Source organism: Piliocolobus tephrosceles, chromosome 12, assembly GCF_002776525.5.
Source record: "Piliocolobus tephrosceles isolate RC106 chromosome 12, ASM277652v3, whole genome shotgun sequence".
Lineage (NCBI taxonomy): Eukaryota > Metazoa > Chordata > Mammalia > Primates > Cercopithecidae > Piliocolobus > Piliocolobus tephrosceles.
In genome coordinates this window covers 47,010,882-47,035,274 of record NC_045445.1, presented here as the reverse complement: position 1 = coordinate 47,035,274, position 24,393 = coordinate 47,010,882, and the positions used below count along the sequence as shown (strand labels likewise).

The 24,393-nt window shown below is 36.8% G+C and overlaps 2 protein-coding genes and 1 pseudogene across 9 annotated transcripts in view; 1 reads left to right on the top strand and 2 right to left on the bottom strand.

Moving 5' to 3' along the window:
* The window catches only part of RBM41 (RNA binding motif protein 41), a 66,230-nt gene extending 51,395 nt beyond the window's left edge, over positions 1-14,835 (bottom strand). For 5 of the 8 annotated variants that reach the window (XM_023203004.1, XM_023203009.1, XM_023203011.1 and 2 more), the window contains exons 1-5: positions 14,756-14,835; positions 11,644-11,760; positions 10,857-11,049; positions 10,337-10,541; positions 8,392-8,463 (exon numbers count right to left, since the gene is read on the bottom strand). In XM_023203004.1, the coding sequence (XP_023058772.1) occupies positions 8,392-8,463; positions 10,337-10,541; positions 10,857-11,049; positions 11,644-11,760; positions 14,756-14,763 (595 nt within the window). In that variant the 5' untranslated portion in view covers positions 14,764-14,835. The remainder of the gene's footprint in view (positions 1-8,391; positions 8,464-10,336; positions 10,542-10,856; positions 11,050-11,643; positions 11,761-14,755) is intronic. The other 3 variants (XM_023203006.1, XM_023203013.1, XM_023203005.1) reach the window with 2 other exon arrangements.
* Positions 14,836-18,307: 3,472 nt separating this feature from the next.
* LOC111536676 overlaps positions 18,308-24,393 on the top strand; it is an 11,823-nt pseudogene continuing 5,737 nt past the window's right edge.
* Positions 19,151-24,393, bottom strand: part of NUP62CL (nucleoporin 62 C-terminal like) — an 85,784-nt gene continuing 80,541 nt past the window's right edge. Inside the window, exon 8 of the mRNA XM_023203052.1 lies at positions 19,151-20,592. The gene's annotated coding sequence lies outside the window, so the exon portion shown is untranslated. The remainder of the gene's footprint in view (positions 20,593-24,393) is intronic.

Sequence of the window (24,393 nt, the reverse complement as noted above, 5' to 3'; positions counted from 1 at the left end):
AATGTCTATCTTACACCTGTCCCACTATTTTACATTGGAAGCAGATAACTCGTTTTCTAGCTCCACCAGTCTCTGGATGGAGAGAAATTTTGCCCCAGGATGGACCATATCCAGAACCTCACCCATACCTGATATAGATGATTTAGATAATAAGACTTAGGACTTTTTGAGTTGGTATTTAGATATTTGGGACTTAGATTTGGTGCTGGAATGGGTTAAGACTTTTGGGGATGTTTGTTTTACACGTGGATGGATGTGAATTTTTGGCACCAGAGGGCAGACTGTACTAGGTTGAATAGTATACCTCCAAAATTCATGTCCACCTGGAGCCACAGACTGTGAACATATTTGGAAATAGGGTCTTTGCAGATGTAGTTAAATTAAGATGAAATAATACTGGATTAGAGTGGGGACTAAATCCAATGACTGATATCCTTTTAAGAGAGCAATGTGAAGACACAGAGACACAGATACATGAGAATGCTATGTGATGACAGAGGCAGAGATAGGAATTATGCATCTATAAACCATGGAACACCAAGGATTGCTAGCAACTACCAGAGCTAGAAGAAGTAATGAAGGATATTCTCCTAGACAGAAAAGAGAGAGCATGGCCCTGCTGACACCTTTGATTTTAGACTTCTAGCCTCCAGAACTGTGGAGAGGATAAATTTCTGTTGTTCTAAGCCACCAGATTTGTAATAATTTGTTTCAGCAGCCCCAGGAAACTAATACAGTAATTATAGAAAACTCTTCTAAGAATTGTGCTGTAGAAAGGGCAAACTATTGATACATACAACTATATGAATGAATCCCAAAAACATTATGTTGAATTAAAGAAACCTTACACAAAGAACATATACTGTATGATTCCAGTTATATGAAGTTATAGAACAAGCAAAATTAATCTATGGTGAAAAAAAATCAAAACACTAGTTACCCCTGAGAGGGTAGGATGGGAATTACTAGAAAGAAGTAAGCTGAAACTTTCTGGGGTGATAGTAATCTTCTGTGTTGATAGGGGTTAAGTTACACAGTGTGTCCTGGAGATGGTCCGATGATTGTCTATTCCTAATTTCATGTTCAGTGATAACATATTGGTAGCTTGAAACTGGCTATGGTGGTAATATGTACACCTTAGAAACTGGCAAATGATACAAATCAGGGCCGGTTTTCCCCGCCCCCCACACCCACCGGAGAGTTAGTTGTTAAACATTTACCAGTATATCACTACACAGATTTATACACTGGTCAAAAGTCAACAAATGAACACTTAAAATATCTTTACATTTAACTGCTTGCAAATTTTGCAACAAAAGAAAAATCATTAATAAATATTTAACTCTAATTAACAGTATACATGCTGAAGTATTTGGGGGAAGAAATTTACATCAGCGGTTTTCTAAAATACATTAAGAAAGATGGATTGATAGATGGGTATGGGTATAGATATGTGATAAGGCAAAATATTAATAGTAGATTCTAGATGGTAATATAATGGTTCTTTGTGATAAAATTCTTTCAACTTTTCTGTGTGTTTGAAATTTTTCACTGAAAACAAAGAATAGAAAAAATCTTTTCCCATTAGGATATCAAAAATATTAACATACTATATTACCTATTTAATATTATCTTTTTAGGGTTTAAATTTTTACATTTCACTTTTTAAATGAACTGCTACTTATTACGGTATACAGTAGAAGAAGAATATCTAAATGTATTATTTGTTCAAGTAGCTAATCAACTGAAAGACATTTTTCATTTTTATCATTTTCTTTAGATAGTTCATGGTAGGCATATGTAGACCATGGAGTCTGACAAGTGATACAAGTCATGTTAAAACCCTAAAAGGAGATAAGCAATACTGGGGATGACTGAAGTTCTTTGGAAGATAAAAGGGACAGGATCCAGCACAAAATTATACAAATTAGCCATAAGCTGGAAGGACTTCCCTAGCACTGAGTCAAGAGGGAAGAAAACAAGGATGAGGATACAGAAGTTAACAGAGCATGAAGCAGGAAATGGATGAAAGTTCTTGCCGATGGCAGTTTCCTTTGAAATAGGATGGAAGACTGTTAAAAATGACAAAATAATAGGAAAGGAAAGAGTAATGAGGATCTAAAATCGTATTTATAAGGAATGAAATAGTGAGCTGACTAGAGAGTAGGAGACAGGTTGTTGAACAAGGGAGAGGCTCTAACCAATAACAGAGACAAGAAAGTTGTAGAGGCAATAATCAACAAAATTATGATTTCTTTCTAGCAATGCCCAGAAGCCATGATGTAGAAATAGAGAAGGCAATTAGTTTGGTTGATTTGAGTTTGAGGTTTTGCTGGGTAGATGTGATACATAGACAAGGAAGCAAAGAGAATGATTCATTGTCAAGATGGGTGGTTAAATAATGGATGATAGAGTCTAAGTGAGATTTGAAAGGAAGAAGAAACAGAAAGGGATTGACAGACTGGGAGAATATAAAAAGGTCAAGGAACCGGACATGTAAACAGGATTGAAGAGATGGTATGTGAATTAAAGAGAGTTATGCGAGCCAGAAGGATAAGAAAAAGGTTGTAGTCACAGAGTACCATACTATAATCGAAGATTTGAGAGGAAATATATTTCAAGAGCTAATATATGTTTCTTTCTCACTGATTCAAGGTTAGGAAATGGGATATGTATAACTCCAGAAAAGTTTGTCTCAAGATATAGTAAAATCACACTTAATAAACCAATAAATCTTTTCCAATCACATATACAAGAGCTGTGGACAAAAGTACAGACTTTTGTGTAAGGACAGACATGGATTTAAGTCCCAGCATGGCCACTTTGATCTTAAGAAAATCACTTATGCCCACTGAAGCTCAATCTCATTTTCTGTAAATTGGGTATAATACTGTACTATCTCATAGAGTGCTGTAAGGTTTAAATGTGATAATTTACAAAAATACGTAGCACAAGGACTGGCACAAATAAGTCCTCAAAATTAGTAGCTATTAGGACTTGTTTCTGGGTAAGATGAAGTAAGCACACTTCACTCTGTCACTCCCATTGAATAAAGTTATAAAACCCGGAGAGAATGTGTGGTACATTTAAATGCTACGGAGAGTAAATGGTAGCAGGTGGAAGGGGTAAGAAACCAAGAATTTGAAATAACAAAGAACTCATGCCCAGAAGAGACACGGCATAATCAAACTGCTGAAAATAAAGAGAAAAAAAATTTTAAAAAGCCCCTTACATTTATGGTCAATTGATTTTTCACAAAGATATTAAGACAATTCAATGGAAAAGAACAGTCTTTTCAACTACAGGCACCAGGACAATTGGCTATCCATATGCTAAGAGATGAATGTAACTCAAACAGCGAGGTTTGTAGCATTTCAATTTTCCATCATCCCATCTCCCCTTCTCTAGTTTTGCAGTAGCCTTGAAAACCAACAACCTCGCAACAACAGAAGCTGCAAAAACCAGCGGCCTATCTGAAACTAGAGTGGCAGACCAGTTCTGGAGCATCACAAAAGCACCATCCTTAGAGAATTTTCACTATTTTACCTGGATGGAACTATTTGACCTGCCTGGCACTTCAATGAAAAGCCACATTCTGAGATGTAATTGGTATGATAATTACAGTAGAAAGTATGGGAGGTAGAGAACAGCTAAACAAAGTTTTTTAATATAATTGAAATTGTTGGTTTTAATACAAATTAATTAATTAATTTATTTATTTATTTATTTATTTTTTTTTTTGAGACGGAGTCTGGCTCTGTCGCCCAGGCTGGAGTGCTGTGGCCGGATCTCAGCTCACTGCAAGCTCCGCCTCCCGGGTTTACGCCATTCTCCTGCCTCAGCCTCCCGAGTAGCTGGGACTACAGGCGCCCACCACCTCACCCGGCTAATTTTTTTGTATTTTTTAGTAGAGACGGGGTTTCACCATGTTAGCCAGGATGGTCTCGATCTCCTGACCTCGTGATCCGCCCATCTCGGCCTCCCAAAGTGCTGGGATTACAGGCTTGAGCCACCGCGCCCGGCCACAAATTAATTTATTTAAGCCAAGAGGTTAATTGTAATTCCCCAGAGCAACCACTAACACACACACACACACATACACACACTAATAGTAAAAGCAGCAAGAAGTTAATTAAAATGGCACATTGGAAAAATCTATTTAACATGAAAGAAGGAATAAATGGAGGAACACAGGAACAAAAAAGATACAAGAGAAACAAAACAAAAAGTAAAACAGCGGATGTAAATCCTTATTAACAGACTAATTAATTACATTAAAATAAATGAACTAAACTCTCCACTCAAAAGGCAGAGATTGAAATAATTGATTAAAAGGAGAAAATATAATCCAAACTATTTGCTGTCACGAGACATACTTTAGATTCAAAAACACAAATAGATTGAAAGCAAAAAGATGGAAAAAGATGTTCCATACAAACAAGAACCAAAGTAGAGCTGAGTTTTAGAAATTTGAGTCTTCTTTCTGTTTAACTTGATCAGTCTAGCTAAGGGATTATAAATTAGTTAATCTTTTCAAAGAACTAACTTTTGGTTTTGTTGACGTCTTCTATTTTTTCCTCTATTTCATTTATTTTTGCTCCATTTTTTATTATTTCTTTTCATCAGCTTGATTTGGATTTAGTTTGCTCTTCTTTTCATAAGTTCTTCAGGTGAAGATTTCAGTTATTAATTTGAAATCTTTCTTCTTTATTAATACGGGCACATATAGCTATGGGCATTACAGCTAAATATCCCCCTAAACACTGATTTTATTGTACTCCATAAGTTTTGGCATGTTGTGTTTTAATTTATCTCAAAATACATTCTAATGTTCCTTTTGATTCACTGATTGTTTGGTAGAGTGTTAATTTCCACATATTTGTAATTTTCCTAAATGTGCTTCTGTTATTTATTTTGAATTTCATTCCACTGTGAACAGAAGTGGAAAGAGTGGACATCCTCGTGTTATTTTTGATCTTTGGAGAAGAATTTCAACTTTTCACCATTAATTATGAGGTTAAGTATTAACACACAAATGTGGCCAATTGATTTCTGACAAAAATGCAAAGGCAAGTAAATGGAGAAAGGATACTCTTTTAACAGTTGGTTCTAAAACAACAGGACATTTGAAGCCAAAAAAAAAAAAAAAAAAATTAGTGAACTTTAAACTAAACTTCATACCTTATATAATTATCAAGTCAAAATGGATCATAGATCTAAATGTAAAAAGTACAACTATATAACTATCAGAAGAAAACACAGGAAAATATCTTTTTCATGAACAGGTAGAGTTCTTAGATACATATAAATGCACATACATAAAAAGCAACCCATGAAAGGATCAAATGATGAACAAGATTTTAGAAGACTTGAAAACATTTTCTCTGAGGTAAAAGACTTATACACTGAAAACTACAAAATGTTGCTGAAAGAAATTAAACAAGACACAAATAGACATCCCATGTTCATGAATTAGAAGACAATACTGTTAAGACATCAATACTAACCAAAGTGATGTATAGATTCAATGTAAGTCCTACCGAAATGTCAATAACATTTTTTACAGGAATAGAAAAATCCATTCTAAAATTCATATGGAATCTCAACTGATCCCTAAATATCCAAAACAATTTTGAAAAAGAACAAAGTTGGAGTTCTCACACTTCCTGATTTCAAAACTTACTACAAGGTTACAGTAATTAAAACAGTGTGGTACTGGCATAAAGACAGGTATATATAGTCAAATGATTTTTGAATAGGGTTCCAGGATCATTCAGTGTGGAAAGAACAGTCTTTTTTCAACAAGTGGCACTGGGAAAACTGAATATCAACATGAAAAAAATGAAGTTGAATTCTTACCTTAATACCATACACGAAAATTAACTCAAAATGGTTCAAAGACCTAAACATAACAGCTAAAGCTATAACACTCTCAGAAGATAACATAAGGAAAAGCCTTCATTTCATAACAATGGATTTGGCAATGATTTCTTGGTATGACACCAAAAGCATAGACGACAAAAGAAAAAAATTGACAAATTGGACTTCATTGAAATTAAAAACTTTGTGCATCAAAGGACAGAGTGAAAAGGCAACTCTCAGAATAGGAGAAAATATTTGCAAATCAGGTATCTTATAATTATCAATGTATATATTGATATACTGAATATATATAGAACTTCCACAACTCAACAACAAACAAGCAACTTATTTTAAAAATGGACAAGAGATTTGAACAGATACATCTCCAAAGAAGATATACAAATGGCCAAAAAGCATATGAAAAGATGCTCAACATCACTAATCATCAGGGAAATTGAAACAAAAACCACAATAAGATACCATTTCACACCCACTAAGACGGCTATTATTTTTTAAGAAAAGAAAATAATAAGTGTTGTCAAGGGTATGGAGAAACTGGAACTCTTATCTTGTGCATTGCTGGTGGGAATGTAAAATGGTACAGTCTCTATGGAAAATGATATGGCAGTTTCTCAAAAAATTACATGTAGAATTACCATGTGATCCAGCAATTCCACTTCTGAGTATATACCCACAATAATTGAAAGCAGGTATTCAAACAGATATTTATACACCCATGTTCATAGCAGCATTATTCACAAAAGCTAAAACATGGAAACAACTTAAGCATCCATCAACAGATAAACAAAATGTGCTATATACATACAATGGGATATTATTCCACCTTAAAAAGAAAATTCTGACACATGCTACAACTTAGATGAATCTTGAAGATATTATGCTAACTAAAGCCAGTCACAAAAGGACAAATATTGTATGATTCCACTTATATGAAGTACCTAGAGTAGTCAAATTCATAGAGACAGAAAGTAGGATGGTGCTTGCCAGAGGCTGGTGGGTTGGAGAAAACGGGGAGTTAGTATCTAATAAGTACAGAGTTTCGGTTTGGGAAGATGAAAAATTTCTGGAGATGGATGGTTATGATAGTTGCAGAACAATGTGAAAGTACTTAATGCCATAGAACTACACACTTAAAAATGGTTTAAATGGTAAATTTTATGATATGGATACTTTACCACAATAAAAAAATTTGCTCTTCATAAGAGAATGAAAAGACAAGCTACAGACTGGGAGAAAATGTGTGAAAATCACATATCCAACAGAAGATTGTGTTTAGAATATACAAAGAACTCTCAAAAGTCATCAGGAAGAAAATAAACAACCCAATTATAAAACAGCAAAAGACTTGAACAGACACTTTAGCAAACAGGATATAAGGATGGCAAATAAGCACATGAAAGATGTTCAACATCATTAGCCATTAAAGAAATGCAAATTAAAACTACAATGAGGTACCACTTCACAGCTATTGGAATAACCAAAATAAATACTGACAATACCAAGTGCTGACAAAGATGTAGAGCAACCAGAACTCTCATACATTGCTGGTGAAAATGCAAAATGGTACAGCCACTCTGGAAAATGGTTTGGCAGTTTCATATAAAGTTAAATGTACACTTACCATATGACCCAGTAATCCCACTTCTAGATATTTACCTTAGAGAAATAAAAACTTATGTTCACAAAAAAACCTGTACAAGAACGTTCATATCAATATTATGCATAGCCATCATAACCTGGAAACAACCCAAATGCACTTCAATGGGTGAATGGATAAACAAACTTTGGAATGTCCATATGATGAAACGCTACTCAGCAAAATGAATGAACTATTGATACACCCAACAACTCAAATGAGTCTCAAAGGCATTATGCTGAGTGAAAGAAGCCAATCTCACAAGGTTACATGTTGTATGATTCTATTTACATGACATTTTCTAAAAGATAAAACTACAGTGATGGAAAACTGTCAGTGATTGTCAGGAATTATGGTGGGTTGGGAATGACTATAAAGGGACAGCATGAGGGAGTTTTTTAAGGTGATGAAGCTGTTCTCTTTCTTGATTGTGGTGGTGGTTACATGAATCTACATGATTTACAATTCACAGAATTGTACACCAAAAAAGAAGAAGCCCCATGCAATTTTATTGGAAGTTCATTTCAAAAGTAAGAAAATATTAGCTATCATATCATCATCAATCATTATACTTTACTGATTAACAAAAATATTCAGAATTATTTGTGAAATGGGATCTAAAAATCATTAAGGTCAATTTATGTCTGGTACAACAACTTAAAAGTATAGAGAAAAAACAACAGCACTAAATGTAAAAGCTTTAAAACTTCTACTAACTCCTCTCTTTAATATTCTGTATCAGGATAATATGCTCCTTCTGGATCATTTCCTATAAACATTGTCATATACTGAATATGGAATTAAATAAGTGCTCAACTGGGACCCTAGGTTACATTCCTAAATCTAACACTATAAGAAAACTCTCGACTTGCCTTTTGTGCCTAATTTTATCTTCCTCTTCATTGAGGTCATGTACTTGTCTGCACTTGTCTTTTTGTGGTATGCTGTGAAGGTTTAAAGCAAGGAGTTTCAAAGATAGGAAACAGAACAGATTCATACACCACCCGCCCTCCACCCCAAATACCAGGTACTGCTCTAAGTGATTTACATGTATTATCTCACTTAATCCTCTTAATAACCCTATAACATAGCTACTATTAATATTCTCATTTTACAGATGAAGATACTGAAGCATAGAGAGGTAACTTGCCTAGCATCTCATAGCTAGTAAGTGGGGGAGCCAGGATTTTCCCAGGCAGTCTGCCTCCAGAGTCCATGTTCTTAATCTTTATGCTAAATGTCTCTCCACAAAAGGCTATTCATTTGTTCATTCATTCCTTCCTTCACCACTGCTCTGCCATGTCTATAGTCTTTCTATTTCTAACAAATCATTCATCTATTCTCACGGCCTTAACATGTCATCTAAGGAGAGTTGATTCCCAGTTCTATATATCTAGTTCTGACCTCTCTCCTGAGCTTCACTGCTACATTTCCAACTGTCTCCTCAACATCTGCATTTGATGATCCTGCCATTCTCACAAAGTCAACATGTTTAAAATCAAACTCATCATCCTTCCTCAAAATTTCCCCCTAAAGGTTTTCTTAAATTTGCCAATTGGAAATTGCCTTGAAACCTCTGGATTATCTTTGACACACACCTCTCCATTGACCTCCCTCCTTCATTTTCAGTCAACAAGTTTTATTAGTCCTTCCCTTATAAACCTACCTCTCTCCAATTTCACTGCTATCACTCTAGACCAAGTCTTTATGCCTAAATGACTATAACATCTCCTATCCATTCTCCCTGCTTCCAGTTCTTCCTCTCTCTAATCCTATTTATTGACCACCAGATTAATAATTTTCAAATATGGCTTTTATCATGTTACTTCTGGTTCAAAAACCTTCAATCATATTGAAACTAACTGATAACTAACTCTGTATAGGTCTATACTAGTCACCAAATACAGTTCAAAATTTTTAGCTACCTTTCTAACCTTGTCTCACATCTCCTCCATAGTAAGCACACTACGCAGCGCTCACACCATCTGTTGCAACTGACATGTCAGTACCTCTCTTTTCTAAAGAATAGGTAGTACTAAAAGAACATTTAAATCTTACCTCCTCTGAGAGGCCTTCTTCAATCACACCAATACACAGTGGCCTTTGCCTCCTCTGAACTCCAACACCACTTAGCAAATGTATCTAGTATTGTCACTAAATGTTACATGTTTATCTCTCCAACCAGACTATACTTGGCACAAAGTGAGGAACCATTTCTTAAACTTCAATGCACCTTCCACAGCGTCTAGCAAAACTTATCTGTCAAACTAAATCCTTCTTGTTAAGACACATACTATTTATCTATATATTTTGTGCTAATTTGTAGTTCAGCCTAAAGACCCTTCACAATCTAGCTTCGCCTCCTCTTCCTTCCAGTGTCAACTCCTGTCATTCCCTGCCACTCCTTCTACTCCTGCCACATTAAACTTCTCATTGTTCCTTAGACACACCAGGTTCTTTCATAATCCTGTTGCTATTTACTATCTTCTATGTCCATTCCCCTTTATTTACCTGACAAATGCCCGCTGATCCATCAGGAGTTACTATAAATGTCAACTTCTGACTCCCCCAACTAGACTTAGATGCTCTGTGTTCTGCACTACCTCAGCATTTTATTCAAATCTCTGTAATAGTTTCCATGTTGTCATGCAACTAACTGTGCACATATTTGTCTCTCTTATGGTATTATACATTCCTCAAAAGTAGTGACAGTTTGTCTTTCCCCTATTCCCTTCACTAACTCTTCATATTTAATGCCCTGCTGTTTAATCTTTCTCTCAGTGAAAGAATGTATCAAAGTCAGTGGGGATCACATACCTTGGTAATAAAGAGCCTTAAGGAAGGAGTGACGATCAGCTCCCTGAAATAAAGACTTTTCTATTTCCATTTCTCGTCGGGTCAGCTGTTTGCTCTTTGCAAATCTCTGTGGCAGGCAAAGAATGCGCTGACGCTCTGAGATCCTTTCTTCAATATCTTGAAGACGGTTCTGTATTGCTTCAGGAGTTGCCCTCAGTCTTGTCTTCTGAAACCAGAGGAATGAGACGGCATACATCATAGAGGACACAACCTGAACCTGATGATCTGGTGTCTCAAGTAAAAAGATGACCTGGGCCCAGAAATGAATGTTTACAGAAAGTGTTAGCTAAGAAGTCAAGGAACAGCTTCTCTTTTACCAATGTCTGCATTCTAAAAATCAAAGAAGATTCAGACACCAAGTTCAGTTTTGTGAGAACTAAAAATGAAAAGGCTCTCAATGCTAAAATGAAGAGATTTTGCTGTTCCCTCAAGGAGAAAAACAAACAAACAAACTTAACAACAAAAAAATTACCCCACTCACCTTTTCACCTGAAACATGGCTCTTCCAGATCAAGATTTCTGTTTCATTAAGCCCTAATTCCCTGAGAGAGGCAGTTTCCTGGTCCTTCTCATGCAGTGTCTGGAATTGGGACAAAGTCATAGTCCCAGCTGCTTCCTTCCCAAAGGGCTTGTACATAGTACCAGGAGCAAAGCTCTCTTTCTTAGACATACATCTGCAAAATACGCAGGAGGACAGTAAGAACATCTTGAGGTTACTACCATTCACAAAAATGGAGGTTCTACACTGTAAGAGGTACAATGAAACTCACTAGCAAATTTTCTTTTACATCTTATTTCTAAGCGGAAGCACCACTGCAACAAAATGTAACTCCATCAATAGTCCCCTCATCCAGGAATAATAAACTAAATCAACAAATATTTATTGAGTACTTACTATGCATCAGACACTCTGCTAGATACTAAGGATTTAATAGCTTTAAAAAAAGATAAAAATGGCTCCTGCTTTTGTGGAAAAACAGTGGAACAAAGGCAAGTAAACAGGCAATGATAATATTGGGTTACAAGTGCTATGTTAAGGGAAATATGGGATGCTGTAGGAGGACATAAAATAGGTACTTGGCCCAGACTTAGTGAGATATGGAAGGCTTCCCAGAGGAAAAGACACAGAATCAAAACTCTGCCTAATACACTGAAGTCTGACAAAGAAAGGGAGGTGGGAGAGGAACATTCCATCTAGGCTTTAAGAGAGATCTGTCACCTGGAGGTGAGACTCTATGATACTATCCATTTGCAAAATCAATACCTACTCCTCAATGGAGACAGAAGTATCAAGTTGATGCTGAAGGAGGCTTTTCAGCTGCCTCTCCCCTTCTGTTTCCAGCTCCTCCAGGACATGCTCATCACTCTTCACACAGCTGTTTACCCTGAAGTAGATACAAGAATATATACAGAACACAGTAGAGACTGTGAGTCTCAAAATATATTCCTTATCTATATTATCTACCATTAGAGACCCCATTTATTCAAAGACACTTCTCCAACAATTCATTGCCCTTTACCATTTAGTCCATGAACACTTACTAAATACCTGTCTACACAGAATGCGCTATGCTAGGTACTGAGGGAAGTCAAAGGTGTTTAAGACATAGTCTCTATCCTCGAGAAGGTCACAATCTATTTAGGGAGAAAAAACATGTATGTACGTGTTGTGTGCATGTGCCTTGGCGGCGGTGGGAGGAGAGAATAATAACACATAGAAGCATAGGCCAAATTAGTAGAAATTCACAGAAGAGAAAATTGGGAGAAAAAGGTGGTAAAGGAAGACTTCAGAATGGTACTCTTACACTGACATTGACAAGTGTGTGATGAAGAAAAAGAAAACAGGAAAAGAGAGTACAAAGGGACAGTAATATATACTGACGGATAATGAGAAGTAGTAATTTATCAAGCAGCTAAGTGACACAGTGCAAGTGATGGTTTAGACAGATTAATGTGGTTATAATATGCCATAGAGATTCAAAGGGAAGAAACAAGAAGAACTAGTTATGAAACTAGTGAGGTAGGCCAGGCGCGGTGGCTCAAGCCTGTAATCCCAGCACTTTGGGAGGCCGAGACGGGTGGATCACGAGGTCAGGAGATCGAGACCATCCTGGCCGACATGGTGAAACCCCGTCTCTATTAAAAACTACAAAAAACTAGCCGGGCGAGATGGCGGGCGCCTGTAGTCCCAGCTACTCGGGAGGCTGAGGCAGGAGAATGGCGTAAACCCGGGAGGCGGAGCTTGCAGTGAGCCGAGATCGCGCCACTGCACTTCAGCCTGGGTGACAGAGCGAGACTCCGTCTCAAAAAAAAAAAAAAAAAACTAGTGAAGTATAAGGTGATGAAGGTCTAGACTGAAATGGTAATAGTGAAAATGGAAAGAAACGGTTAGATGAGAGAGGACTTTTGGAAGCAGAGGCAAGGAAGTCAAAGATAATCCCAAAATTTCAGTCTGTGTAACTGAGAGAACAATGGTACCAATGAAGGAAAGCCAAAGCTCCAAATGGAATAAATGATTTGGGAAAGGGAAAGTCAGTATTGTTTTAGCCATGTTGAGTCTAGTACCTTTTACAATAGAAACGCCAGCATGAAGTATCAGGAGTACTTCAAATACATGATTCTGAAGGGACAGCATGAGTGACTGGCTAAAGGGAAAATGAGAGATGAGAGTCCGAGGCTGAATGTATAAATCTTGAGTCATCTGTGATAACAAGATCTGGAGCTCTGAGGAGGAGATCTCCAAGGAGAGAATACAGAAAGAAATATGAAGATGGTCATAACATTTTTATAGCCTGGGCACCACTGTGTAGAAATCTAGGCCATGGCTAGCATGAGCTAACTAAGTAATTAAAAACTCTTATTAGAGTGTAAAGAAATAACAGGGCCATTCAAGCATGAAACAACAGATTATTTAAAAAAATACAAAAAAATGAATTAACTCCAGGAAAAAAAAACAAATATCAAATACTTTCCTTATAAAATAGCTCTTTCCTAGTGAGGTTACGATAAAGTCTAGAAAAACTAACACCCATAATTAAAAACAATATTCCCAGGCTCTAGAAAGACTTGGCCCTATTTTGGAAAATTCTAAATTATCTTTAGGCCCAAGGTGTTAAAAAATTCATTTTAAGTATCTCAATTTTTTATTACTTAGAATCCCAAAACTTCTTACTAAGTTTAAAGTTTCTAGACATCAACACACATGAATCTCAAAAAGAAATGTTGAATAAAAAAATAAAGCAAGTCACAAAAAAATTCATATGATATGTGTCCATTTGTGTAAAGTTGAAAAATAGATAAAACTAGGAACATTTTGTTTAGGGATAAATTCATACGTACTAGAAACTATTTGCTTTTTTAAAAGCAAGGGAATTAGTAACGCAAAATTCCGGATAGTGGTCACCTCAGGGGGGAACCAAGGGAGGGAAAAGACACAGTAGACTTCTAAGGGACTGGCAATGTCCTATTTCTTAAGCTTGCAGTGGATGCGAACCTTTATTATTCTTTAATCTGTATATATACATTATACATTGTTTTGCATGGATGAGATACTGTAAAAAAAAAAAAACGTTAAAGGTTAGTTTCAGGCAGGGAAAGTCAGAAACGGTTTTTTAAAAGATGTAAGGAACTGACAGTGCAGGAAAACATATCAGTAAGAATTTTAAACGCACTGCACTATTCCAGAGTGATGATTCTACTTGCAGCGTGAATCTAAAAATTAATTTAAGCCTGTCAATAGTTGGGAGGCTCGGGCCATTTAAGCTCAAGCGGCCATTTACCTCAGGACCAGTAAGGGGAACTGAGCCCAGCAATGCCTTCCACCTCCCCTCCCCCCATCCCAAAAATCCAACCGCTTTGGTGCTGTCCTCTACATTTAGAAACAAAGTACCGCTCCTTTAAGATTGGAAAGCGCTATATGGTTTTGGGGCCCGAGCAAGTAGTCTCCAACACACAGACGTTGCAAATAAATACGCTGGCCCCGAGTCTTTCTCAGGTGGAGGTGGAGGTAGGGGAGGACGAAGAGGGGTTGGCCCGAGGTACCTTCATCTCCGGCGCCGGGAATTGGTCAGCCTCAAACCCTTTTGCCTAGCTGGGTCCGTGTGAAACGACGTGGCCGCAGCACCCGGCCAGCTCCCGGAGCCCGTGCCGGGAGAGCATTCCCACAGCAGCCGGGCCCGGTGGCAGCCCTTCCTGACCTTCGCTCTGCAGGCCTGTTCAGCCCGTCTCCCCTCCTCCCGTCTCCTTTGTCGTCTTCCCGCTCCCACGAAATCGCATCCCGAGAACGTGCAATACCCAAACCAGAAAGCAATTGAAGCCATTTTCAAAAGAAAAGGTAGAACAGAGCTCCCCTTACCGCCTGCTCTTTAGACAAGTCCTTACCTCTTCATGTTTCCACAGGCCCCTACCTCCAACTTGCGTAAATAGGCCGCGGACCTCAAGTCCCAGAACTCCGCGCGGCGGACTCTAAGGAGATTGTGATGGAGCACGGGGCTCTGGGAATTGTAGTAGCACAGAGCTATGGCAACAGAAAGAGAAAGTAGGTCTCGAGTGACAGGTATGCTGAACATTGTCCAAATATTTATTTCGAATTTCTCATCTAGGTTCAAAAGAAGACCCAAAATATACAGCTCAAAAAACCGAGTCACCTTTGACTTTTTGATTCTCTCATTCATTACCACTAATTCCTGGATCTTCTGTAATTTCCTTTGAACTTCTTATCAACACTGCTTTTCTTTCAAGGATTTATCCAGCCTACCTACCGTTTCCAGTCGAGCCTCTGCTTCATCCTTCATGATGTAGCCAGAGTCATCAGACACGAGTCTGACTATATCACCTGTACTAATGGTTCTCCTCTATCTGTAACAGAGACTTGAGAGTTTTCTCCACTTAGAATCAGAAGTCTGTGTGTATTCAGGTTCACAAATGTTTTACTGATAATTATGGTGAATCAAGAAAGAGGTATAGTATAGTGGTTAAAAGCATGGGCTCTTAGTTCCGAGAAATGGAAATGCAAATGTCTTTAAGTGTATGAAAAGATGTCCAATCTCACACATTTTAAAGTACACTGACTACCAGTACTCCTTAAAAATAGCAAGGTCATCAAAAACATGAGAATCTGTCACAGACAAAAGGAACCAAAGGAGTCATGATGACTAAAGTAATGCAGTATCTTGGATGGGATCCTGGAACAGAAAAAAAAGACATGAGGTAAAAACTAAGGAAATGTGAATGAACTATGCTCTTTAGTTAATAACAAGGTTCGTTAGCTGTGACAAATGTATCAGAGTTATGCAAGGGAAACTGAGTTGCAGGTATGTGGAACTTCGTACTATGCAACCTTTCTGTAACTAAAACTGTTCTAAAACTTAAAGTTTGTTTTAAAAAGTACACTAAAGTACCATTTTTCACCCAACAGACTGGGAAAGATCCAAAAGTTTGATAACACACTTGTTTTATTGAGATTGCGGGGAAACAGGTGCTCTCAATACACTAGTGGTAGGAATATAAATTGGTACAACATCTATTGGGGGCAAATGAGGATACTACTAAAATCATAAATGTACATTCCCTTTAAAGCAGCAATTCAGTTATGAATAGAGTCCTCAATACTATATATCCTCTAACCTACTATCATTCCTTGCAACATTGTTTATAAAAACAGAAATGAAAATATCCAAGAACATACTATGAAAATATATAATTCAGTGAAAAACTATGTAGCAGTTACAAAGATGACGAAGTTCTCTACGAACTGCTGCTGAACAATCTCCAAAATATAGTCAGTGCAATAGCAAGATGCAGAACCATGTGTATACTATGCTTATATTTGCATAAAAAGGGGAGCTCTAGTCACTTAAAAACTTACATATATGTGTTTGCTTGTATATGCACAAAATATCTTTGGGAGAACTTACAGACAAATGATGAGTGAATGCCTCCAGGTAGGGGAACTGGATGGCTGAGGGACAAGGGCAGAAATAATTCTTCACTGTATCTTTTTGTGCCCTTTGAATTTTGAACCCATGACTATATTACCTAGTCAATACCTTTTTAATTAAAGAGAAACCCTCTTACATCTCAAGGAGTCAAAGAAGAAAAGATTGTAGGTAATGGTGGGGGGCGGGGCATACTACTTGGATTTGAATCTCACTTCTCAGTTGACAGTATAGCACAACAGGGTTTTAGAGGCAATCTGGACTTGAATTTTTGCTCTGGTAAGTTACTAGACTGTGGGTTTCAGTAAGTTTCTTTAACTGGTCTAGGCTAGTTTTCTCATCTGTAAAATGGGGATACCTCCTAAGAATAGGGTGACTGTCAAGCATATACAAAGGTATGGTTTTAAAGTTATTCCATGATTGAGTGGTAATCTATGAGTAAACAGTCAAATGTTAATCAGTAGATTTAGACTTATTCAAACTGCTTTGTATTGCCATGCTCAAGTTAGAGCAAAGGACCAAAAAGCAGCTACTGAAAAACATTGTAGAATTTCCTGTCCTGAGAACTTCTATCAGATTGAAAATGTCATGGTGAGCTACCTAAGACCTATCATATGCAAATAACTGTGCTCTTGAAGCATAAAGGTGAATGACTGCAGGCATAACATGTACCACTTTGTAGCTTTGGCACAGAACATGAACTGAATATAAGTATAAACAAAATGGGGGTCAGTCACATCATCGCCTGCACCAGGTAAATCCTATACGGTGGTAGAGCTGAATTTTGTGGCTCAACCAATCTGTCCAAATTGATACATTGACAAGGAATTGACAAGGAAATGGAAAAATACACCAAGGTTGCTAGTGTGCTTATCCTCTGGGATGGTGGCAAAGGGTGGAACAAATATTACACCAACCATCACACCAAACTTGTGTACAACTTCTAATAAACATATAGCCTATTGATATTGAAATGATACACACTACATTGCAAATCCACTAGGTGGGATGAGTGGAAAATGAATAGCTAAGATACATATTCACATAGCTGAGGAATTACAACTGGAAAGCAAGGTCATAAGAAGTACTCTACATACCTGTGTATAACTGTAACCAATGCAAGTGATAGGTACAAAAAGACATTCAGAAAATTATACTAAAAAGAAAACCAGGCCATTTCTAATTCTGCCAAACGTGTTAACTGTGTAATAATAGCTATTCTGTTTCCCCCAACATCCTTCTCCCCAGCTTAAAAGGACATCAGACAGTGTATACAAAGCCTTGGAGATCTCTAGATGTTATACATGGGCACAGAGATCTTACCTAATTTCACAATTTTACCCCTAGAAGAATTTATGACAAACCGAAAAATATGCCTCATTTGTCTTTCTGACAATTCAACAAGGTTAGTTTAATTAATCCAGAAGCTCATTCTTAACAGAGACACATTTTTTGGGTTTGTCCTTTTTAGGTGCTTTGTTTGTGGCACGCTTCTGAAGACTACATTATGAAGCAGTTATGAGTCCAAGATATGGAAGAAGATGTTAAAACCAAAAATCTTCTCTTGAATCTACTCACCATCTAATATCAAGAGTAAACTGGGCCGGGCGCGGTAGCTCACGCTTGTAATCCCAGCACTTTGGGAGGCCGAGGCAGGTGGATCATGAGGTCAGGAGATAGAGACCATCCTAGCTAACATGGTGAAACCCCGTCTCTACTAAAAATACAAAAAATTAGCCGGGCATGGTGGCGGGCATCTGTAGTCCCAGTTACTCGGGAGGCTGAGGAAGGAGAGTGGCGTGAACCCGGGAGGCGGAGCTTGCAGTGAGCGGAGATCGTGCCACTGCACTCCAGCCTGGGCAACAGAGCGAGACTCCGTCTCAAAAAAAAAAAAAAAAAAGAGTAAACAACTGTGCAAGTCTTTCAAATTTCCCAAACGAAATAGCGTAAATGCTGTTATAGAAACAAATATAGCATCTTTTCAAAGGATTAAAAAATGGGTATGTACTGGGATAGTGTCAACACTTTAAGAATTCTTCAGCTAATATGCCAGCTGGTTAACAATGGTTACAAGGGGCTGAAGACTCCAGTGCCTAACATAAATGGTGCTTTAACATTACTGGTAAAAATAGCTTATTTCTATATTTCTGACCTTTTAATTAAGATTTGTTCAATGTGGCTGGGCACAGTGGCTCACGCCTGTGATCCTGGCACTTTGGGAGGCCAAGGCGGATGGGTCCTTTGAGCCCAGGAGTTCAAGACCAGCCTGGGTAATATGGCAAAAACCTGTATCTACAAAAAACTCAAAAATTAGCCAGGTGTGGTGGTGTGCACCTGTAGTCCCAACTACTTGGTAGGCTAAGGTAGGAGAATCGCTTCAGCCCAGCAGGCAGGGGTTGCAGTGAGCTGAGATCATGCCACAGCATTCTAGCTTAGGTGGCAGAGCAAGACCCTGTCTCAAAAAACAAACAAACAAAAAAATTGTTCAACAATATCATTTCTTTACATGTTAGAAACGGTCAGAAAGAATCTTAGAGATGATTTAGTCCAATGTATAATTCCAGACGGTACACTGAGATTACCCTGTAAGTCTTAATAGCATTACTAGATCAATCTAGAAGCCAGTTGCCATCCTCTGGCTAGAACTCCCACTGAATATAATGTAACAATAAGATAGTATAAGCAGTATTGTAGTTTCCTTTTTCTTTATTTTACTTAGGAAATATAGAGTAAGCACTCTACTCACAGTGAAAAGACATAAAGGAATCTCAAAACTTCAGAGAAATGAAAACCAGTTTCTTCTCACAGAACAGTTTGGGAAACCCTAATATGATCCAACTTTTTCATTTATGGACAAAGATAATGCCCAAGATGAAATTATTTGTCCAGTTAATTAGGCAGGAACAAGACTAGAGTCACTGTTTCCTGTGATACACTATATTCTCATTACCGAATGTAGAACTTGTACACAGGCTACTTTACAAGAGTTGAATCTCCAAAAGCAATGGGAAAATATGTCTTTAGTATTACTATTATCTAGGGTATAAGAGTAATAATACTGAACTGAAAAATTAGAGAGTACTAAAGATTATACTTAAAAGTTGTGTTTATCTACAGAAATCATCCACAAGATTATACGAGTTCTGTATTACTTTCACATTCTATAATTCTGCGTGGTTACAAAAACTTACTGGATAAGAAGCTGCTGCTTGGAAAAGTCTGAGTAGAAAAAAAAGAGTCCATGTCAATTTTGGCATTTAGTCTGCTCATAAGACTGATCATTGCTAATATTCATTTCAAAAATATTTCTTCGTGTAATGTGTACCTGCCAGGATGGTCGCGTGCAATCAGTACAACAGAAAATTTAGCTCAATAAATTCTAGGTGACTGAGCTCTATCCACTTAAAAATTTTAATAGTTAACTTCAATATTACGTGTTTTTTTTTTTTTTTCAGGACATTACCTTTATTTATGACTTAGGTGAAACATGAAACACAGGAGACCAGACTGTTCCAAACCTAAGAACAAGGCTTATTAAAAAAAAAAAAAAAAAGCAAACAAATACACAGAAATCACCAACTATAAATCATATGCTAAAACCAAATAAAATGCCAGTATATCCATACATTAAAAATAACCGAATTCCTTGAAACTTACTTTTCCTTAACCTTTTAATAATAATCTACCCTAACTTTTCCTCCCTGCTCTGAATCTCTATAACACACTTTCTATAACTCATAATGTACTTCTTTATATTATCTATATTGTTTTTATACAGACAAGCATTAATTATATCTCAAACTAGACAGTAGGTTCCTTTGAGAAGAGACTTTACAGTATCTAGCACTATATAGGTTGGCATGTACTTTTGGCAAATATCACCCTACGATTCAACTGGAGTGAGAAGGATGATGTGTACTGATGCCAGGGAGAGTAAGACATAAATTACACATACAGGGTCAACATCTAAGAGGTTGCTGTCTGGACAAAGGGGTTAGTATAATTTTGATTTTCTAATACTAAAAACAAAACTAAGGTATAATTCTCAACAGTACAATATTTAAATGAAAAAAAGGATGTACAATTCATTATGATCAAGATGAAATATTAAGTATAAATACTACTCTATTTAACATCAAAATTTGTAGGTAATAATCCAGAAACGACATGCTGAAGATATGGTCATTCAATGAAAAGCAGTGTTGACATCGCGTGCATGCTCCTTGTGAAGATGATCCTCAAAAACCCGTGTTACCTCTTCTACCTTCCTTCGCAGCATGTCTATAGGAGACAAAGTCACACAATCATTAATCTAAGGCCAAAATATCCCATGAACATAATTTACGTATTTCTTTCAACATATGAATAACAAAACTTTACATAGCAATTTCAATAGCTTTAAGTTTTAGAAAACACATAAGAAAAAAACACTCATCTATCTGTTTGGAAACTCTGAAAACAATGGACAAGACTTTTGTTTGTTTGTTTGTTTTGTTTTGTTTTTTCCTGCTCTCCCTAGCTTTCAGGCAAACAACTGTGTAGTTGACATTTATGTTTTGTTAGAATGAGGTGTTAACTGCTTTTTGACTTACTACACCCTAAAAGTGAAATACAGGGTAGTCATTAAATTGGGAGTATAGGTTTTGGTGGGTCTTAGCTACCTATAAGCAAATGAGTGCACTGAGTATATTTACATTTCTGTTCTTTTCTAATAATGATTTATTTAACTTGGTGATTCTTAAATTTTCTCAGGGGCCGAGTACCACAAAATACCATTAATTTTACCATATGAAGCAGTAACTTTCTGCTAGTAAAACTAAGCTGTTGAAATAAGCATGATACTCTTGAGTTTTTCTATTAACACGCACAAATAAACTTGGTCATTTGTTTTAGTATCCATTAATGGTTACTAGTGAATAAGCCATAACTGGTGCCCAAGAAGAAAAATAATTTACAAGAGAAACACTAAAAACTTTAAACAATGTACAGTTGACGATTGGACAACATAGGTTTAAACTGTGCAAATTTACTATACATGAATTTTCTTCCACTTCTGCCACACTTGAGACAAGACCACCCTCTCCTCCTCCTCCTCACCCTGTTCAACATGAAGATGACGAGGATGAAGAACTTTATGATGATCCAATTCCACTTAAAAACTGGTAAATGTTTTTTTTTCTTCCTTTCTTCCTTATGATTTTCTTGACAACATTTTCTTTTTATCTAGCTTACTTTATCATGAAACTACAGTATATAATAATACATATAACATGCAAAATATGTGTTAATCGACTATGTTAGTGGTAAGGCTTCCATCAGCAGTAGGCTATTTGTAGTTAAGTTTTGGGGAGTCAAAAGTTATATTTGTTTTTTTACTGTGTGGGGATTAGCAACCTTAAACCCTCCATTGTTCAAGGGCCAGCTGTAATATACTTAAATTTTCTTCACCTAATTAGAAAAACCCTAATGTTACCCAGTTTTTAAAGTATAATACCTCATTTTATCTTATAAAGACATTCTGCAAGATCATGCTTTAAGGACAGTGATTTCAATGCTGGCTGTCTATAAAAGGCCAGAAAAACAGTATGTTGCGCCTGGCAAAATATATCTCCTTTTTGTTGTAATAACTAACCGCGGGGTGCAATTTTTCCCCTAAATAACATTTTTAATATGATGGAAGCACAGATGAGCACTACAACAAACCATTAACCTGAGATCAGAAGTGTCAACATAAGCACATTCTAGTAATTTGCTGATTGATACATATTAAATGCAAAGGGGTACATTTATAACGATTTTTAAAAATCAATAAACTATCAAGAAATACAAGTCAGCAATATTAAGAGAGCCTTAATATTAGCATTTTGTCATGTCTTCTAATTGAATTCCCAAGACTATTTCTGTATTAACATACTTTAATTTTTTAAGACTTTCATTCTTTAAGGGCAAAATCTGCACCTAGGTACTTAATGCCCAGAATTTTGTTCCCATGACAAGCATCAGTGATTGACTGGTTCCTGCCAGCATATTAGATATGGCATACACATATGGACATTATTAAAAAATAATTGTACTAAACAATATGAAAATAAGAAAGCAATTTCATTCACAATAGCGTCAAAAAGAATTATAATACTTAGGAATAAACTTAACAAATGAAGTATAAGACCTGTACATTGACAATAAAAAAAATTGCTAAGAAAAACTAAAGAATATCTAAATAAGTGGAGATATATTCCATGTTCATGGATTGAAAGACTTGCTATTGTTAAGATGGCAATTCTCCACAAACTGATCTACAGATTCAATGTAATCCCTATGAAAATTCTAGCAGGTTCTTTTTATAGAAATAGACAAGCTTATTTTAAATGTATATGGAGAGGCAAAGGATCCAGAAAAAAACAATCTTGAAAAATAAGAACAAACTGTAGGACTTAACACTACTGATTTTAAAACTTAATCAAGTAAACAAGACAGCATGATATGGGCATATAATAGCCACAGAGATCAACGAAACAGAAACAAAGTCCAAAAATAAAACCTTAAAAGGTACCAAGGCAATTCAATGATAGAAATCATAATCTTTTTCAACAAATGGCTCTGGGACAACTGGATATCTACATCCAAATGAAATCAAACCCCCACCTTTAACTATATACAAAAATCAACTCAAGATGGATTATCAATCTAAATGTAAGCGCTAAAACTATATTTTAATAAACAACAAGAGGCTGGGTGCCGTGCTTCACACCTGTAATCCCAGTACTTTGGGGGGCAGAGGCAAGAAGATCACCTGAGGTCAGGAGTTCGAGACCAGCCTGGCCAACATTGTGAAACCCTGTATCTACTAAAAATACAAAAATTAGCCAGGTGTTGTGGTAGGTGCCTGTAATCCCAGATACTCAAGAGGCTGAGGCAGACGAATCATTTGAACCCGGGAGGTGGAGGTTGCAGTGAGCTGAGATTGTGCCATTGCACTCCAGTCTGGGTGACAAGAGAGAAACTCCATCTCAAAAAAAAAAAAAAAAAAGAAATGGTCCTGGGAAAATTGGCTAGCCATAATTCAAAAGCTAAAACTGGATCCTTTCCTTACTCCTTATGCAAAAATTAATTCAAGATGGATTCGGACTTAAATGTTAGACCTAAAACCATAAAAACTCTAGAAGAAAACCTAGGTAATACCATTCAGGACATAGGCATGGGCAAGGACTTCATGTCTAAAACACCAAAAGCAACGGCAGCAAAAGCCAAAATTGACAAATGGGATCTAATTAAACTAAAGAGCTTCTGCACAGCAAAAGAAACTACCATCAGAGTGAACAGGCAACCTACAGAATGGGAGAAAATGTTTGCAATCTACTCATCTCACAAAGGGCTAATATCCAGAACCTATAAAGAACTCAATCAAATTTACAAGAAAAAAAAAACCCCATCAAAAAGTGGGCAAAGGATATGAACAGACACTTCTCAAAAGAAGACATTCATACAGCCAACAGACACATGAAAAAACGCTCATCATCACTCGCCATCAGAGAAATGCAAATCAAAACCACAATGAGATACCATCTCACACCAGTTAGAATGGCAATCATTAAAAAATCAGGAAACAACAGGTGCTGGAGAGGATGTGGAGAAATGGGAACACTTTTACACTGTTGGTGGAACTGTAAACTAGTTCAACCATTGTGGAAAAGAGTGTGGCGATTCCTCAAGCATCCAGAACTAGAAATACCATTTGACCCAGCCATCCCATTACTGGGTATATACCCAAAGGATTATAAGTCATGCTGCTATAAAGACACATGCACACATATGTTTATTGCGGCACTATTCACAATAGCAAAGACTTGGAATCAACCCAAATGTTCATCAGTGACAGACTGGATTAAGAAAATGTGGCACATATACACCATGGAATACTATGCAGCCATTAAAAAGGATGAGTTCATGTCCTTTGTAGGGACATGGATGCAGCTGGAAACCATCATTCCCAGCAAACTATTGCAAGAACAGAAAACCAAACACCACATGTTCTCACTCATAGGTGGGAATTGAACAATGAGATCACTTGGACACAGGAAG